At 52.3% G+C, this 18509-nt stretch overlaps 2 protein-coding genes across 19 annotated transcripts in view; one reads left to right on the forward strand and one right to left on the reverse strand.

The window, feature by feature from the left end:
- The first annotated feature begins 9 nt into the window (after nucleotides 1-9).
- Nucleotides 10-17911, forward strand: KHK (ketohexokinase). Of its 11 annotated transcripts, none has more exons than XR_014051775.1 (9): nucleotides 10-638; nucleotides 4262-4378; nucleotides 8020-8154; nucleotides 10316-10388; nucleotides 11235-11381; nucleotides 12421-12509; nucleotides 12648-12805; nucleotides 17060-17423; nucleotides 17613-17911. XR_014051775.1 is itself a non-coding variant. In XM_081484114.1 (8 exons), exons 3-8 carry the CDS (start codon nucleotides 7823-7825, stop codon nucleotides 12975-12977), a joined length of 885 nt encoding a protein of 294 aa, XP_081340240.1. In that variant the 5' UTR covers nucleotides 10-638; nucleotides 4262-4378; nucleotides 4653-7822; the 3' UTR covers nucleotides 12978-13179. The 11 variants fall into 11 exon arrangements, 9 of the variants coding, with proteins under 9 accessions (XP_081340240.1, XP_081340241.1, XP_081340238.1 ...); XR_014051776.1 differs by having other exon boundaries at nucleotides 17060-17168; XM_081484114.1 differs by lacking the exons at nucleotides 17060-17423; nucleotides 17613-17911 and adding an exon at nucleotides 12892-13179 and having other exon boundaries at nucleotides 4653-8154.
- CGREF1 (cell growth regulator with EF-hand domain 1) overlaps nucleotides 1020-18509 on the reverse strand; it is a 34105-nt gene continuing 16615 nt past the window's right edge. For 5 of the 8 annotated variants that reach the window (XM_081484107.1, XM_081484108.1, XM_081484103.1 and 2 more), the window contains 5 exons: nucleotides 17351-17441; nucleotides 16243-16308; nucleotides 16095-16165; nucleotides 15832-15956; nucleotides 12047-15334 (listed from right to left, as the gene is read on the reverse strand). In XM_081484107.1, the coding sequence (XP_081340233.1) occupies nucleotides 14888-15334; nucleotides 15832-15956; nucleotides 16095-16165; nucleotides 16243-16308; nucleotides 17351-17441 (800 nt within the window). In that variant the 3' untranslated portion in view covers nucleotides 12047-14887. Of the gene's footprint in view, nucleotides 2009-12046; nucleotides 15335-15831; nucleotides 15957-16094; nucleotides 16166-16242; nucleotides 16309-17350; nucleotides 17483-18509 lie in introns of those variants that run through there. The other 3 variants (XM_081484105.1, XM_081484109.1, XM_081484102.1) reach the window with 2 other exon arrangements.

Consider the following 18509-nt stretch of genomic DNA (forward strand, 5'->3'; position numbering starts at 1 on the left):
GGAGCAGCCGGGACAGCGCGAGCCGCGGCTGGGGATGCTTGCGGGTCAGGCCGCAGCTGCGAGGCCCGACTCAACCCCGCGGAGCTGGGGTCTGGAGAGAGATCAGCTGGTGCGGGAGCGGGCGGGGCACGGGATGCTCTTCTGCTGTACTTTCTCTTGGCCTTCAGGAGGTTGCCTAGCTACACTTTAGAGAGATGTGCATCAGCTCCGAGTCCGTTTGACAAGTGAGGAAACCGAGGGCAAGAAGTGGAAGACGTGGCCATCTCCTGGGCCACGCAGATTGCCAAGGAGAAGCCGGGTACCGAGACCTAGGGTTCTGCGCTCCCAGGTCCGCTGGAGTGGGTGGTCGTGGGGAGCAAGGGCCCGACTCCGTCCCCTGCACCCCAAGGCACCCCTTGCCGCCGCTGGAGGCTCCCTGGAGGAGGAGCTCCGAACGCGGAGGAGGAGCCAGACTCTGGGAGCCGGGACACCATTCACCCTGATAGGAGGCAGAACCAGGGAGGAACCCCGTCAGCCAGGTGGGCAGAAAGCTCCGGGAGCAGCCTCATGGAAGAGAAACAGATTCTGTGCGTGGGGCTAGTGGTGCTGGACATCATCAATGTGATGGACAAATACCCAGAGGAGGACACGGACAGCAGGTAGGGGCGCCCGGGTCCCTTGGTGACCCCAGGGGCAGCAGCAGCCCCGCGTTGTGCCAGGCGGCCAAGACTGCAGGGATTCGAAGCCTGGGCCCCGCAGCGACGCTGTGAGAGTCGCCTTGGGAGCCGGTGCCTCATGCCCTCTGCCCGGGACCTGGGGAAAGAATTGAGGCCTTTAGTATTAAGCCCCAGGCTTTGGATAGCATTATGTTCTCCACTTCCCATTTCCAACCCTGGGACCTGTCAGACACCATTATCCCCATTTTACCAAGTAGACTAAGCAGAGACCCTGAGAGACGCAGTGACTTAACCGAAGGGCACACAGCTAGGAAAGTGCAAAAGCAGTGCCTTCCTTTTTAACAAGACCCGTGCACGTGCCTATCACCAGCATTTACTTCTAATTTATTTACCACGTATAGATCTCATCTGTTTCTTTTAAACAGTGTTTTCGACGTAGTGTACAATAAGAAGTATGTGCAGTTAGACTGTTCAGAAACATTGAAAACCATAGTCTTTGAGCTTCATTGTAGCTCAGGGCTTGCTAGCACTGCAGGCAACTTTGGAGATGCTATGAGTTATGGTCCAGCTGGTTCATGAACCGTACAGACTTTTTCCTGGTGCTGAATTCCAAAAGCAGTTTACCAGAAGTCCTTTTTACAGTACTCAGTGAACAACATAGTGGAAAACACCCTTCTTGGTTGTCTGGTGGAAGTTGAAGAGTCACTTGTTGGTTTCTATATTTACTCTTGATAAGAACCGCACCATTATACTGTCATTCCAAGACACTCCAGTTCAGTGGAATCTGTGAATTTCTCTTGGGGTAATCTAGTGCTTAGAATCGGAGAAGGCGATGGCACCCCACTCCAGTACTCTTGCCTGGAAAATCCCATGGGCGGAGAAGCCTGGTAGGCTGCAGTCCATGGGGTCACGAAGAGTCGGACACGACTGAGTGACTTCACTTTCACTTTTCACTTTCATGCATTGGAGAAGGAAATGGCAACCCACTCCAGTGTTCTTGCCTGGAGACTCCCAGGGACGGGGGAGCCTGGTGGGCTGCCGTCTATGGGGTCGCACAGAGTCGGACACACTGAAGCGACTTAGCAGCAGCAGCAGTGCTTAGAATACAGAGAATTGCTTCTTGGCTCTCAGTTGTCTCAGCCAAGAACTGGATAAAAGGCGAGTTCAAGATTGAGCTTGGGAAGGCACTACAGTGCCAGTAACCATGAGGCTCACTGAGGGGAGAGCGCCAGGAGTTCTTCAGGCCTTGGGTCCATATAGTACTATCACAGGCATTATTACACGCTTTCCTCACAGCAGCCCACGGGAAGCATGTAAGGATCAGTCCCGTTCTCTCTTTATAGATGAGGAAGCTAAGGATTTGGAGAAATGAGACAGTTATTGTAAGGGGCCACATAGTTAATGAGTGGCAGAGCAGTAGTAAAACTCATGTGTCCTGATTCTAGGTCTCCAGCCCTCTACCCTCTCAGGTGCTCCCTGTTCCTTTGCTGCTGCCCATATTATGGAGGTGACCCTTTGCTTTGGGCTGCTTTGTTTGCCAGATGTTAGAGCCCCTGGCAAAGGCTGAAGGGACAATGGGGGCTGGACACAAGGGTGTGCTGCTGTATGGACCTCACCCACCTACCAAGGTCAAGCTGGCCCCAGGACTTGGTGCACAGTGAGGGGACAGGCTTACTCTCAGGAGAACAGTGAATTCTAGGGCTACAGTTTCTCCACGAACTGTGGGGGACCTCGGGGGAACCCAGAGTGCCTGCTCCACTAAAGCTGAGTCGCTTGCTTGTCAGGAGGCTGGGACCAGAGCCTACTAGTCCCCCCGATGGGGGGCCAGTTCTGAAGGTGGGCACTAAGTGAGGTGCCTCTCTAAAGAGACCCTTCCCATGTCCTCCACCTCCCCTGCCCTTCAGGGGGTGTCTCCCCATCCCCCAGACCCATGGTTCTGCTCCTCTGCAGAACAGTTTGCTTGTCTTCAGGGCCTCTCTCCCAGGCGCCCATCCCACCCAGCCCAGCTCCTGGACTCTGTTGTGCCTCCCAGATGGGCAGACCTGAGTGGGGACCCAGGCCTTCCTAGCGTCTCAGCCCCTCCTGTCCCAGGCTCTCTCCCTGGGCAGTGGAGAACTCTCAGGAGGTGCCTCCTGGAACTCTGCCAGACCCCTGAGGAATGGCCTGGCCTCTCAGAGTCCAAGCCTAAAGGGCCTTCCAGAAAGCATCTTCATGCTCAGCAGAGCGTTTCTGCACAGAAAGTTGGGCGTCTGTGTGACTTTGAAGGGTTTCCACAGAGTAAAGCTATAGCCCCATTCTCTGAAACCTCCTCAGGCTGGGACCCAGTTAAAAATACAAAGCATTTGGAGTGGTTTGGGGTCAGGAAACCTGAGTTCTGGTATCAGCATTGTCCTTAACAGTTGGTGTGACTCTGAGCAAGTCCAGTCCCTCCAGGCTTCTCCTCTCTTTGCAGCATGAAAATTTCTCTAAAGCTCATAGCTTGAATAATGTTGGATCCTTTACATATTAGTATCCTTCTTTCTCATGAGATCATGGCCCCCTTTTCCAAAGGCTAAAGGGAACTTCAATGTTAAGTTTTGTGTACAAATATACCTTAGTCAAAAATTCTACTTCATTTCTCTTAATTAGTGGTTCTTTGGTGCTTGTTCCCCTTATGGTAAACTACAGCAGTTATTATTGTTATCCTTTTTGAAACTGGAAGAACAGAAATAACAGCCTGCACTGTTTACCTCACAGTATTATTGGAACACAAATGAAAAATCATTCCAGTGCTTTGACAGTATGTGCATGAGTTATCATTTTTGTTTTTGATGATGACAGCCCATCAGGTGTATCCTGACTTAGTTTCCTTTTGTTAGATTTTCAGTAAAGATGGAGAAAAACAAAGGCAAATAAAAGGCAACTATGTGCTGGGATGGATGTGTTAACTAACCTTATTGTAGTAATCATTTCACAATACATACATATATCAAATCATCACTCTCTTCACCTTAAACTTACAGAATATTATATGTCAATTACATCTCAATAAAGCTGAAAAAAAAGAAAAACAAAGATGGAGAAACACTTGTCTTCACTCAACGATCTTTTTAACTTTTGACACGTAAAAGTTACCATGCAACCCCCCACCCCACCTTCTTAAATGATCACAGTGTTCAGGTTTGCTTCTTGTCTTAATCATTTTAGTCTAAGTTATTACTAAAGTGGGCTCTCCTAAGACAGGAGCAGCAGTAGATTTGCCACCTTTGGGAAGAAGCAGCTCTCAAGGAGGAGGCTTGATGGGAGGAGGGGGAAGGTGGGGAACTGGGTCACTGTTACAGAGGAGGAGGTAACCTAGAGTCAGTGAAACCCTCAAACTGTGATGACCCCAAGGGAGTGCTTTCCTGATGTCATAAGAATAGTGGGAGACAGATATTAATCACTGTGAGCTTGAATTTAGCCTGGGCTAGGGAACAGACCTGGTCCTCACCCAAGCCTCTTCCCTTCGCTGAGCCTAAGGCTGGCCTGGATGCTTTCTGAGGGGGACCTCCTGGCTTTTCCATTCTGGGGGCCCTACCCAGGGCTCAGTCTGCTGGAGCTGCAGGGACCCTCCTTGTGTTTTGCAGGTGCTTGTCCCAGAGATGGCAACGTGGAGGCAATGCATCCAACTCCTGCACTGTTCTCTCCCTGCTCGGAGCACCCTGCGCCTTCATGGGCTCACTGGCCCCTGGCCACGTTGCCGAGTGAGTGGTGGGAGCAGGAAAGGGTGGCCCTCAGGGTTGGGGGAGAAGGAAGCTTTGGCCCTGGGTGGACAGTCTCTGAGAAATGGTTTGTGACCTCCAGAAATGGGGGTGGGGGAGTGGAGGACCAGCATCCCAGACTCTCCCTGGTGTGGCTTATCTGCTGCTCAGTCATTAATGTTGCTCTTGTTAAGGTTTCATTTTCACAGCCTGTTTCCTTGGCCACTCCCTGGAGCCTGCTTCAGCTTCCCATCTTCTCCTTCCTTGCTTCCAACAGACTCTCTGCGGTGGATGTGACTTTGCCCTTCTCACGCCCCTTGTCCTGCCTGTGCTTGTGGCAGAGGGCAGTTAGGGACATGCTGTACCCACCCTCCCTCCGGGATGTCCTGCATCTGTGGTCCCAGGGTCCAGGCCCGCAGTTTCTTTCTTAACTGAGGGGGCAGGGCCAGTGTTTGTGTCCCTGTTGTTCACTGAAGCAGCGAGAGCTCCCTGCCCAAGGACACCCCGATGCCACGTGCTAAAACTGGGCCCAGACCCATGTTTCCATTGGCCAGAAGGCTGCCACCCATAGTGGCCCATGCACTTGCTCTGTGTTGGCTGCTGCAGGGACCCAAGAGCCCTTTGACCCCTGGCACTGTCGACTCAGCAAGCGCTTATCAGGAGGTGAGGCCCACACTTTGCCCACTGTGGGCACAGGGGCAGGCTGCCAGGTTGTTGGCCTATAAAGCACAGCCCTTTGAACACTGTTGGAGCCCAGCCCCAAGTTGCAGCCAGGTTCCCTTCCCTAGGAACTGCCATGGAGCAAATAATGGGGCTAGAGCCTGCCCTCTGGGGTGGGACAGAGGGACCCAGAGCCAACAGCCGCTCACTTGCCAACCCTCTTCAGCAGCTGTCTTCCCTTGCAGCTACCAGGCCTCTTGCTCTGAGTGGTGGGCCCAACTTTGAGTAGCAGTCATGCTGATAAGTGGGCCATTCCAAATTCTCCCCACATGCTCAACAAACACTGCATGAGCACCTACCATGTGCCTGGCACTGTGGGGACAAAAAGGTATTTGGCAAACCAAATCATATTTTCCATCTATGCAGTGGAAAAGTATTAGTCACTCCGTCATGTTCAACTCTTCAACTCCACCGATGGTAGTCCCTCAGGCTCCTCTGTCCATGGAATTCTCCAGGCAAGAATACTGGAATGAGTTGCCATGCCCTTCTCCAGGAGATCTTCCCCACCCAGGGATTGAACCCAGGTCTCCTGCATTGCAGGCAGATTCTTTACCATCTAAGCCACTGGGAAAGCTACTGTTTAAAGGATCCTTAAGCTGTAAGACAAAGAATGATGCCCTGATGTGATACCTTTATACCAATCTGTACTGTCCAGCTTTGGTGTTGCTGGAAGTGAGGTCCAGTCATAGTGAGCAAGGCCAGGATGGTGGCTGCACTACTGGGTGTAGTTGCCAGTTCCTGATGACAGGACCCTGCATTTCCAAAGAGCTGGGAGGGGCAGGTGGTCTCGTTTTGCTGGTGAAGTCTTCCTGAGGGGCTGCCCCCACAACTCATTCTGACCAGAGGGGATTCTGAGCAGGAGTCCTGGACCCATACTGAGGGGCCTCAGGCAGTGGGAGGGCTCACCATGCTGTGGAAGGCGAGGGCAGTGAGTGGGCCCCCCGACTCCCACCAAGGCAGCATCACGTCCTCGCTGGGCATCAGGAAGGCAGGTGTGGAATGAGAGGAATCACATGAGGATGGGAAGGACTTCCAAGAGAGGAGTACCAGGGGGATGGGCAAGCAGAGGGAACCAGGGGCCAAAGTTCAGTTCAGTCACTCAGTCGTGTCCAACTCTTTGCGACCCATGGACTGAAGCATGCCAGGCCTCCCTGTCCATCACCAACCCCCAGAGCCTACTCAACTCATGTCCATTGTGTTGGTGATACCATCCAACCATCTCATCCTCTGTCATCCCCTTCTCCTCCCACCTTCAATCTTTCCCAGCATCTGGTCTTTTCAAATGAGTCAGTTCTTCACATCATGTGGCCAAAGTATTGGAGTTTCAGCTTCAGCATCAGTCCTTCCAATGAATATTCAGGATTGATTTCCTTTAGGATGGACTGGTTGGATCTCCTTGCAGTCCAAGGGACTCTCAAGAGTCTTCTCCAACACCACAGCTGAAAAGCATCCATTCTTCGGCGCTCAGCTTTCTTTATATTCCAACTCACACATCCATACATGACTACTGGAAAAACCATAGCTTTGACTAGACAGTCCTTTGTCGGTAAAGTAACGTCTCCACTTTTTAATACGCTGTCTAGGTTGGTCATAGATTTTCTTCAAGGAGCAAGCGTCTTTTAATTTCATGGCTGCAGTCACCATCTGCGGTGATTTTGAGCCCCCCAAAATAAAGTCTCTCATGCTTCCATTGTTTCCCCATCTATTTGCCATGGAGTGATGGGACTGGATGCCGTGATCTTAGTTTTCTGAATGTTGAGTTTTAAGCCAACTTTTTCACTCTCCTCTTTCACTTTCATCAAGAGGCTCTTTAGTTCTTCACTTTCTGTGATAAGTGTGATGTCATCTGTGTAGTGTATTGTCATCTGTGTACACAACCCGGATTATTGATATTTCTCCTGGCAATCTTGATTCCAGCTTGTGCTCCATTCAGCCCAGCATTTTGCATGATGTACTCTCCGTATCAGTTAAATAACCAGGGTGACAATATATAGCCTTGATGTACTCCTTTTCCTATTTGGAACCAGTCTGTTGTTCCATGTCCAGTTCTAACTGTTTCTTCTTGACCTGCATACAGATTTCTCAGAGGCAGGTCAGGTGGTCTGATATTCCCATCTCTTTAAGAATTTTCCACAGTTTGTTGTGATCCACACAGTCAAAGGCTTTGGCGTAGTCGATAAAGCAGAAATAGATGTTTTTCTGGAACTCTCTTGCTTTTTTGATGATCCAGCGGATGTTGGCAATTTAACCTCTGGTTCCTCTGCCTTTTCTAAATTCAGCGTAAACATCTGAAAGTTCACGGTTCACTTATTGTTGAAGCCTGGTTTGAAGAATTTTGAGCATTACTTTGCTAGCGTGTGAGATGAGGGCAATCGTGTGGTAGTTTGAACATTCTTTGGCACTGCCTTTCTTTGGGATTGGAATGAAAACTGACCTTTTCCAGTCCTGTGGCCACTGCTGAGTTTTCCAGATTTCCTGGCTTATTGAGTGCAGCACTTTCACAGCATCATCTTTTAGGATTTGAAATAGCTCAACTGGAATTCCGGGGGACAAAGTATCACCTTGTAATTATTAATACTGCCTTGCCTTACATGGTGCAGGCCACAGTGCCCTCACCTGCTTGGTTCAAACAGGGTACATATCCTCAGTCCGAAAATCCACCCCATCTAGCGAAATCTTTCCCACTTGAATCAGACTGAAGGCCAGGGTCAGTCAGGACCTAAAAGAATGTCCGTGAGGATTTTCCTCCCTGAGCTCTGGCCATGCTGTCCCACCTCTCCTGCCCCTCCCAAGCCTGTGACGAACCCCAGTCCCTTCCTAGCCTCTCCGCTTGCACCCCAGGGTCCCTGGTGGCCCTGCCACCTACCATCTAATCCCCAAACCCCCACCGAACTGCACCTCCCCGGGTTACTCCGCCCTGGCAGTTTTGTCCTGGACGACCTTCGCCGCTATTCTGTGGACCTCCGCTACATGGTCTTTCAGACCACGGGCTCCGTCCCCATCTCCACAGTCATCATCAGCGAGGCCAGCGGTAGCCGCACCATCCTACACGCCTACAGGTTTGTACACTTGTCTGCACCCTTCCAGCTGCTGCCGCCATCACTCAGCCCCCAGAGCAGGACCCTCCTCTCCGAGGCCTGTGTGCTCCCCACTGGAAGCACCGCTCCCCACTGGAAGGTCTGGAAGGCCCAGGCCACTTGGAATCTCTAATCTGTGTCTCCTTGCCCTTCCCTTGGCTCGGGCTCCCCCCAACCAAGCTTCCTGGTGGCTGACTTCAGGCAGCGGGGTGTGGACGTGTCTCAGGTGGCCTGGCAGAGCAGCGGGGAGACCCCATGCTCTTGTTGCATCGTCAACAACTCCAATGGCTCCCGTACCATTGTACTCTACGACACGTAAGGCCCCCTGGCCTGGCCTGCCACAGCCCACCAATCAGCCTCCTCACTTGCCACACAGGCATCCCAGTTGCCTGACCTTCGTGGCCTCCCTCTTTATACCAGAAATTGTCCCTATGCCATACTGTTCAGTGATTTTGGAATTGTTTTCAATTAGGGGATAAGTGAGGTGGGAAGGGGTGAGCTTTGCTCTGCCTGGCCACTTGGCCTTGGTCAACACCAAGGAGGGGCAGGCAGACCTGTGCAAAATATAATTTATGATGTGATTCCTCCATAATTAGCCAATCAGAAGCCTGGGTGTGGGGGTGGGTAAGTCATTCTGAGGGCAGGGGGATGGGAGATGTGATTCAAACCATCTTGAGCCCTGAAGGGGGCATGCTGGAGTTTCCAGAGTTGCCAGCCTGCAGCATGGCACCAGGAGCTGGGGTTTGGGTATTCGAAAAAGATGAGCCACTCCCAAGGGTCCAGCATAATGAGGCTAGACCAAATGCCACATACCATCCACAGCCATTGCTGAAAGAGGGAAGAGGGACATTGGGTCAGCAGATAAGGGCCATCTGATGATTTGCTAACCTGGTGTGTGTGTGGGGAGGTCATTTTAGGGTCCCAGGCTGCCAGGGAGAGACTTATCTCTCCCAGATTCCCTCCTGAAAAATCTCAGAGGTTTAGTTTCCTGAGAACCTAGTGTGTTTGCCAGGTACTCTGTTAGGGCTGAGATGGCCCAAGCCCAACTGCCCTGGGGTTCCAGCTGACCCTACCACCCAGCATAACCACTGGGCCTGGGGGAGGGGCAGTCATTTTAGGACAAGAGTTGTAACCAGTGGCCCTGAGGTCTTTGTGTCCAAACGAATGAGTGGGTAGGCATACATGCTAGAGGCGATCTTCCCATTGGGCAACGCTTGGTCATCTGCCCACACTGAGCAACACTCTGTAGCAATTTTGATCAGGGACACAACATGGGTATTCACAGGAAGGGAGGGAGAGAAGCTCCAAGGAGAACTGTCTGTTGCCTACTGGCCTCGGTCCCGGCATATCCACACACGTTATCTCCAGCTGCAGCAGGCCTGTTAGGCTAGGGGTCGGCCCCATTTACCAATGGAGAAGCACCTCAGAAGGGACACAGGCAGTTAAATCGAGGGAGGATTCAGTGCAGAACAGGGAGGGGAGGACACTGGCTGTGTGTAGGTCTCTGGCTAAGGAAGATCAAGGCAGACCCTTCCCAGGTTTCCACACCTAAGTCAGCCAAAAATAAATTCATCCTCAAGCACCAACCTTGATCTCAGGATCATAACATGGAGCTGCTAAACTCAGGACAGTGGTGCTGACACTGGTGGGGCAACCAGAAGTGAGTAGGACCAGACCCGAGCTCTAGGAAGAATGGTGGTTGCCTTTGTAGTTTCCTGGGACACTGCATGCTGGGAGCTGTGTGGGCTGCTGGTGAGAGGAATTCTGGGAATCGTAGTCCCTGGCGCTCTTAGAGCATTTTGGGAGATGTGGTCTCCAAGGCATGTAGATTGGCTCCTTACTTGACACATGTGGTGGATGAATTTGTCTTTAGATAATATCACAGCCTCAAACACAGGAAGGGGCACCCTAGGAAACTGCTTCCAGTCCCCTGTCTGGATGGAGCTCAGTGCGGTAAGGAAGGAGTGGTCTCAAGTTTAGCCTGGAAGAGGGTCTGTTCTAGGGCTGAGCCTCTGAAGCATGTGCTATAGATCCAGCTTCCTGCCATGCTGCAGGCAGTACCAGGCATAGGGGCCCTAGCAACGAGTTAGAGATCCTGGCTCTGGCTGACCTCACCTTGTGCTTTCTCTGTCATGTGACTCAGGAACCTGCCAGATGTGTCCGCTAAAGACTTTGAGAAGGTTGAGCTGACCCGGTTCAAGTGGATCCACATTGAGGCAAGGCCTGCCCTACCTGTGTTTTGAGGGCCTCGACCTTCCAGCCCCTCCGCATGTTCTTCCTCCTTGGTTTTTGAACCATGGAGTTCCTTAGAGATAAATGAGCCCAGCACTGCCCAACCCATCCCCTCTCTGTCCTCATTTATGTTTTCAGGTGGGAAACTGAGGCCCAGAAAGATTCAGTGATGTACTCAAGATCACACAGCAGGATATAGGCACCAGAAGCAGGAGGCTCGCTCTAGGCAAAGTCTGGTGCTTTCTGTGTTACAGGCTGCCCCACCTCCTCCAGACTCAACCTCTGGCAGGAGCCAGGCCGTGGGAGACCTGATCTGTTAACTCTGGGGAAGGCAGGAATGAGAGGCCTCAGCCCAGCTCCCAAATAAAGGGAACTAGAGTCTTCATTCCAAGAGAAGTTTTGGAGTCTAGATGGAAGGAGATCTTGAGAAGTCCTGAGTTCTAGTCCTAGCTTTGTCATTTAATTTACTGTAGTCCTTAGGAAAGTCTCTCTCTTTTTTTGATCACACTATGTAGCATATGGGATCTTAATTCCCTGACTAGGGATTGAACCCATGCCCCTTGCATTAGGAGTGCTAAGTCTTAACCACTAGACTGCCAGGGAAGTCCCAGGAAAGTCTCTTTTATTCTTTAGTCTTCTCATCTGTGAAATTAGAGGGCTGGTTGATAAGGTTTCCAAGGTCCATAACAGCATTGGAATTCTGAGACTTAGGATGAGTTTCCAGCCCAGCAGCCCTGGCCCCTCTGCCCTCATCACCCATAGTTCCAGCAGGAAGGGAAGAATGAGCCTGGCTGGTCCTGAGCTGCCTGCCCTGCCCTGCTCTGCTCCAGGGCCGGAACGTGTCAGAGCAGGTGAAGATGCTGCAGCGGATAGAACAGCACAATGCCAGGCAGCCTCCAGAGAGCAGGATCCAGGTGTCTGTGGAGGTGGAGAAGCCACGCGAGGAGCTGTACCAGCTGTTTGGTTATGGAGATGTGGTAAGCGTCCCCTGCAGCACCCACCCCCCACCCCACACACTCCCCCCAGCTCCCAGCCACATCCAGCTTAATTTGGTTCTTAAATGGTGTCTGAGTATTCCCTTGTTCTGCCTTTCATACATGGTGATGTTGGCAGGTGGGGGCAAAGCAAAGAGACAGACTCCCTGCTTTGGGCTCTTGCACAGACCTCAAGAGTAGCCAAGAAGTAGAATTTCTCCACCCCAGGGGGCTCATGGGTATGTCCAGAGGGATTGGACAAGGCCAGAACAGCCAGCCACAGGGCCAGCCTCTCTTCAATGGGCCTCCTGTCTTTTCCTCTGTCAGATGACAGGATGGCACCATTCTCCAAGGTGCCCTCCAACTATGGGGTGGGAGCCACTAGGGGGCGAGGGAGGATGGGAAGGGGACTTGCCCATGTAAACTTGGAACATAAATGGAATCTGGGTGATAATCCTAGCACCATAGTGAAGCAGGTTGGGCCCTTGGCTGCACCTTAAAAAATGTGGATGCCTGAACCCCACCCTCATTTTTTTTTTTAATTTGGTTGATAGAGGTGGAGCCTAAAGTATCTTTTAATAAAACTCCTTGGTGATTCTAATGTGTAGCTGGTGTTAAGAAATCTCTAGAATCCCCAGCCCTTTGTTTTAAAGATGAAGAAATCAGACTTAGAGGGCACAGTTGTATGAGGAAAGCCAAACAAAACAAAAACCCTCTTGAGAGCCGTGATTTAACCCGCTCGTGGTAGAGTGCGCCCCAAGATGGCGCTCAAGACCCACCCTGAGTTTTCAATTGTGAGGAGCTTTGTTGATCTTAGAAAAAATATGCTGGGACTTTTGTGTCACAGCTTACATGGCTGCTTTCCAGCATATCTTGAGCGAGTGAGAAAACCTTTTGTGAGGTACAGCGGGACGCAACCTGAGGGCTTAGGCGGCCATGTTGGAGGAGCAGCGTTATAATATCAATGCTAGGCGGCTGGTGGTATGGGACAGCTCAGGCTAAGAGCTCAGATGACCCTCAGCCTCTCTTCCACTGCCCACAGGTGTTTGTCAGCAAAGATGTGGCCAAGCACTTCGGGTTCCGGTCAGCAGAGGAGGCCCTAAGGGGCCTGTATAGCCGCGTGAGGAAGGGGTGAGCTCGCAGAAGCCAGGCCGCGCCCCGGTACGGGTGTGAGGAGTGAGGGAGTCTGGCATCCAGGGTCTGCCCCGGGAGGGGACGAGGCTGGGACCAGGGCTGGGCTAACAGCTCACTGACAGGAGGCTGTCGCAGGGCCACACTGGTCTGTGCCTGGGCGGAGGAGGGCGCAGATGCGCTGGGCCCTGATGGACGGCTGCTCCATTCTGACGCTTTCCCACCGCCCCGCGTGGTGGACACTCTGGGGGCTGGAGACACCTTCAACGCAGCGGTCATCTTCAGCCTGTCCCAGAGTAAGTACCCCAGCAGGAGACACAGGGCTGGGGCCTGCCCCTGCCCCAAAGACCCGGCTGACCTGGCCACTTGTCCCTCTCTCCAGGGAAGAGCATGCAGGAGGCGCTGAGGTTCGGCTGCCAGGTGGCCGGCAAGAAGTGCGGTCTGCAGGGTTTTGATGGCATCGTATGAGTGCCCTGTGGCAGCGGGCACCGGCTCATACCCCGCCCCAGGCTGGCGTCACTGGCTCCTGTTGCCTTCTCCTCTGTGGCCAGCCTGGCATCTGGCTGCCCTACTCCCTGGGCCGATCCAGGCTGCGGGAGGGCTCCACCTGTGACCTGGTGTCTCACTTGGCAGAGTCGCAGAGCAAATAAATCTTCCCAGAGCCAGCTTCCTCCTGGCAGTCTGTGGGTCTTCAATGACTAAGCTGCTCTGGCTGGGGATTCCAGAGGTTTTGATCCAACAATCCTTCGCCCTCTTTTTCTCTATTCCCCAAATTCACCTCTTGTCCAGGCCTAGAGGAGGGCCTGTGGAGACTAGAGCAGCAGAAAGCGACCCAGGCTTGCCATGAGCTGTGCCCTTGCTGGAGGCCCAGGTCTTCCTGGTGAAGAGCAGCCACCAGTGTGGGTGTCAGTGCCCAGGAGGCAGGGATAGAGGGCTTGACTTGGAGGCTTCCTAGTGGGGGGGAGACTTAACCCCTTGCACCCCAGGGAGCCTTCCCAGTAACCACAAGCCATGAGACAAGCTCCTCTGGGCACTGGTGCTGTCACAAGACTCCAGTGGCCACAAGCATGTCCCCGTGGCTGAGCCAACCTGACAGGCCAGCAGGCGGGGAGCCTACTCTGTGGTTTGGTGGAGCCTCTGCAATCCAAAAATATCTCCCCAGTAACTTCCCCCAAGCCCCACCCTGGAAGTTGCCTTGGAGTCAAGATGGTGCCTTGGCCACAAATGTGACACAGGATACAGTGGTGCCTTCCCTGGGAGAGACCCAGACTGAAGGCATGTGGGAATCAGCAAGTGTCCATATGGGAGTTGGGGCAGCAGGGTGAAGCCACAGAATGTGATCAAAGGTATGGGTTTTAGGGTCAGACAGACCTGAATTCAAATCGGCCACTAATTAGCTACGTCACCTTAGGTACGGATTTCCCTGATAGCTCAGTTGGTAAAGAATCTGCCTGCAATGCGGTTCGATTCCTGGGTTGGGAAGATCCCCTGGAAAAGGGATAGGCTATCCACTTCAGTATTCTTGGGCTTCCCTTGTGGCTCAGCTGGTAAAGAATCCGCCCACAATGCGGGGGACCTGGGTTCAATCCCTGGGTTGGGAAGATCCCCTGGAGAAGGGAAAGGCTACCCACTCCAGTATTCTGGCCTGGAGAATCCCATGGACTGTATGGGGTCGTAAAGAGTAGGACACGACTGAGTGACTTTCACTTTCACCTTGGGTATGTTACTGAATTCCATCTTCCCCAATTTCCTCCTCTGTCAAATAGAGATCATTCCGCCTGGTCATACAATTATGGTGAGGATGAAATCACAATCTATAAAATGCCCAGCATGATGCCTGGTGTGCACTAGGCACTCTGTAAATGGCAGTTATTATTAATATTTTCAGGGGTGGGGAGCAGATACAGGGTGATGGAGCAGACCTGCCCTGAATACAGGAGGGTGCATCAGCGGTTGGGCCCTGGGGAGAGGCTGAGCTCCCTTCCCCGGTTGTCTGCAGCTGGCTGTGGCCTAGTGCTGAACTCTTCTGTCTCTCGTCTGGGAACACTGGGTAAACTGAATTCCTGCCCTCCCAAGAGGCCTGTCCAGTCCCTGACCCCTGAAGTCTGAGGCCAGGGCACACTGGGCCAGAGGATCAATGGCCCATGGAGATGGGTTCATTCAATTCTTTATTGGTCATCTGGGCCCTAAAGCTGCCCTTCAACTTAGGGTTTCCCTGAGCTGCACAGACTGAACTGAACTGCACAGAAAGACCTACCACCTACTGGGGCCAAGGAGGGGGCACAGAGGTGGTTGTTATCCTAATATACACACCCTACCCTTAGAGCTTATGTTCCAGCACTGAGACTTCTACTGGTACAAACCTGTACCCTCAAGGTTTACATCTCACTATTCTCCAGCTGAATAGCATGAACCTCAAGCTCATTTGGGGTGTTCTTAGACCCCAGTGTTTCTCCTAGAAGTTCTTCTGCTCTCCCTCCAGCGTCCCCAGTCTCTACCTGTCCTCCAACCTCCCCTCCAGGGCCTGGGGCTTCTCTTACAGCATCAGCCTGTCCCCCAGCCTCCTGTACAGGCTCCAGGAACTCCCTTCTGGCCTCTGCCTGTCCTCCAGCTGCTTCTCCAGGACTCAGGGCTTCATGTGCTTCTTGTCTTGATGGGCTTTTAGCCAACAGAGGCTGCATCCCAACATCTTGTGGCTCCAGAGGCTCTTTGGGCTCTGTGTGCCTCGGAGCCTCTCCAGGGAAGTTGACAAGTTCTGCAGGGGTCATAAGCCCATCCCCATTCAGGTCCTGAGTCTCCAGCACCTTGTCCACTACCAGGATCACCTGTGGAAGAGTCTGTAGTGACTGGAGATGCTCCCAGGAACCCTGACCCTCCCCACACACCCTGCATCCCTGCCATGCAGGCTCTGAGCCCTCCTTTTACAGGGGATTCACTAAAAAAAAGAAAAAGTCATGATGAGAAAAACAAAAGCAGACTTCCCTGGTGGCTCAGTGGTTAAGAATCCCCCTGCCAATGAAGGGGACATGGGTTCAAGCCTTGGTCCAGGAAGATTCCACATGCCTGGGGGTAACTAAGCCCACACACCACAACTACTGAAGCTTGTGCACCCTAGGCAGTGCTCTGCGACAAGAGAAGCCACCACAATGAGAAACCCAAAGACCACAACTGGAGAGTAGCCCCTACTTGCCACAACTAGAGAAAGCCCACCTGCAGCAATGAAGACCCAGTGAAGCCAAAAATAAATACATAAAATTAAAATAAAAAACTCCCAAAGCCCCAAGGAGCTGGGTCTTCTTCATGGAGAAGAAGAAGAGCTTACTGGGTTGGTGGTGGGAGAGTCAGAAGCTCCAGGGGCCAGAGCGGCTGTCAACATGGACAGCAGCTCCAGGCCATCCAGCTGTCCACTCTGGTCATAGTCGTGGAGAGCAAAGAGGTAGAGGAGAACTAAGGAAGAGAAGCTGGATCAGAAGAGGCATCAGGGATAGCTGGATGAGGCAGGAGTCACAGGATGGCCCGACCTCAGTCCCAGCTCTGGTTGCCCTGAGCCTCCCGTCCACTGGCCCCATCAGCCCAGCCCCTTACCCTGCTCCCGGCTCATATGCTCTGGCTCCTCTTCCATCCTCTCTAGTCCCTTTAGGTAGCTCTGTAGAAGTCTGGCAAAAAAGTGGAAAATCAGCCCTCTAGACACTGGTCTGCAGCCCCAGGCCTGGCCTCACCCCAGCCTACTCACCGAAGTTGCTCCTGGCCTGGCTCGAAGGGGTTGGGCAGAGGCAGATGCTGTGCTTCAGGGTCCATCCTGGAGAGGGAGGGAAGGACTGGCCTTGCAAAGAGCCTCCCCGAGGGCCCAGCCTCATAGCCTTCTACTCCCAAGCTCCTGATAGAGATCACCTCCCAGGCCCAAAAGGAGCTGCTTCTCCTGGTCCCCAAAAGCCTTGCGGGGAGCCTCAGAAGCATGACCTTACTCCCCAGGTTCTGATTTTGCAGATTCCTAGCTTAGATGTTAAGTGAAAATCCCAATAAAATATCTGGTTAGGTGGTGGCTAGAGGAGGCCACACCCAGTAGACACAAGGTGGAGCCCCAGGAAACCAGCACAGGGGCGCAGGACGATGTGGATTGTGGCAACTCTTCTGTGATATTGGTTGCTAAGGGACAGGTCTCTAGCTGAGCCCCGTGGTACTGCCCAGTTTTATATAGACCCAAGGTGCTCCATAACACAAAAGGGACTCTTTTCACCCCCAACGTTGAGGCATAGACGTTGGTTTTGGAGTTTCAATCTGCTCAAGGGTTTTTATAACGCTCAAGATTTTCTCTTAGCTCTGGACAGGGACCCCTGTTTGCCCAAGTCACTCCAGACGTGTGATGTCAGAGAACTGTCAGGAGCTGTTACAGCAACTTTTGTCACTGCTGCCAGCCCTTGCTGCTGCTTCTGTATCCATCCCCTGACCCCAGCCCACATAGCCCCTGCATAGTATTAATATACAAAACCTCGAAGAAGATACTCGAATAAAACAGAAATGATGTGCTAAGGATCTCTATTTTTTTGCAGCTTCCACTGTAAGAAGCTCCTGATAAGAGGACTGCAGCCCCTTCCCAAGCTCATAACCTCACACCTCATTGGAAACGAGCTCCCAGTTCCAAGTGAATCCAGAAAACAGGTGTCGATGCCCACTTTGCAGAGGACACTCCGACAAGCACAAGGCAGTGGTTGAGGTGGTAGGGATGACACAGAAGTCAAGGAACGTATGCCCACTTGCCCAGCTCCCAGAGGGGCCCACACCACACCCTCTGAGACTCCCCCTGCTCCCGGCCCACGGCCCTGCCCTCTGAACGCCATTACCTCATGGTGCCGTCCTTGGGAGCGGCCTGACTCAGGGGCAGCAGCAGCAGCAGTAACATTCTCATCATCACAGGTAACATCCTTCCTGTAACTGGAAGTAGGAACAGGAGGAGGGAAGCAGAGGGAAAGGGTCTGCCACAGAGCGGGGATCAATGGATTAGACAGCAATGCCTTGCTCTCTGCCTCTACCTGCCACCCAGGGAGGAGTGCACAGGGAGGAGCCACACAGGACATCAGCGATCCCCAATAAATCTTATTTCAGATCCAGCACATAAAGGGCATACTGCAGACCTGTGTTGGGAGAAGCCGAGCCGCAGACAGGAGCCTCTCCCTGCACCCCACTCCTCTTGCCCTGCCAGCCCTCAGAGAAGTGTGTGCCCAAGTCACTCCAGACACGTGATGTCAGAGAGCTGTCAGAAGCTGTTACAGCAACTTTTGTCACAGCTGCCAGCCCTCACTGCCACTCCTATCATCATCCACCCCCGCCCGCATACCCCTGCAGCGTATTAATGCACAAAACCTCGAGGAAGATACCCAAATAAAACACAAACGATAAGCTAATGATCCCTGTTTCACAGGTAACATTCACTGGTGGCAGGGAAGTGCTCAGAGAAGTGCAGTTTAAGCATGTCTGATTTAGTTCAGTCCAATTATTTTACAGGTGGAAACTAGTTCAGGAGGTAAAGAAAAAGGCTGAACTAGACATGCCAAGAGTGGGACTCCCCTGGTGGTCCCATAGCTAAGACTCTACGCTCCCAGTGCAGGGGGCCTGGGTTCAATCCCTGGTGGGGAACTAGATCCCATCAAGCCACAACTAAGAGTTTGCATCCTGAAATTAAAAGATCCCATATGCCTCAACGAAGACCTGGTGTAGCCAATTAAATAAATAAATATTTTTTTAAAAAGAAGTGCAGAGAGTCACAAAAAGCCTTAAATAGGAAGGGAAACAAATTGTTTGTTTGCATTTATTAAAAACTCACTGAAGAACAAATCAAAAGAAACTCAGACTCTTTGAAATAGGTCAACGCTCAGGTAGGGCTTGAAAACACAACAAATCAGGATCAATATAACAGTGGTCCCAAGAACTGCTATTTACTAAACACAGTTGGGGAAACCAGATCTCAGTCGAAGGGAAAAAAACAAAAACGTTCTTTTAGGC

The sequence above is a fragment of the Giraffa tippelskirchi genome, chromosome 4 (assembly GCF_054371585.1).
Source record: "Giraffa tippelskirchi isolate mGirTip1 chromosome 4, T2T-mGirTip1v1.2.pri, whole genome shotgun sequence".
Classification (NCBI taxonomy): domain Eukaryota; kingdom Metazoa; phylum Chordata; class Mammalia; order Artiodactyla; family Giraffidae; genus Giraffa; species Giraffa tippelskirchi.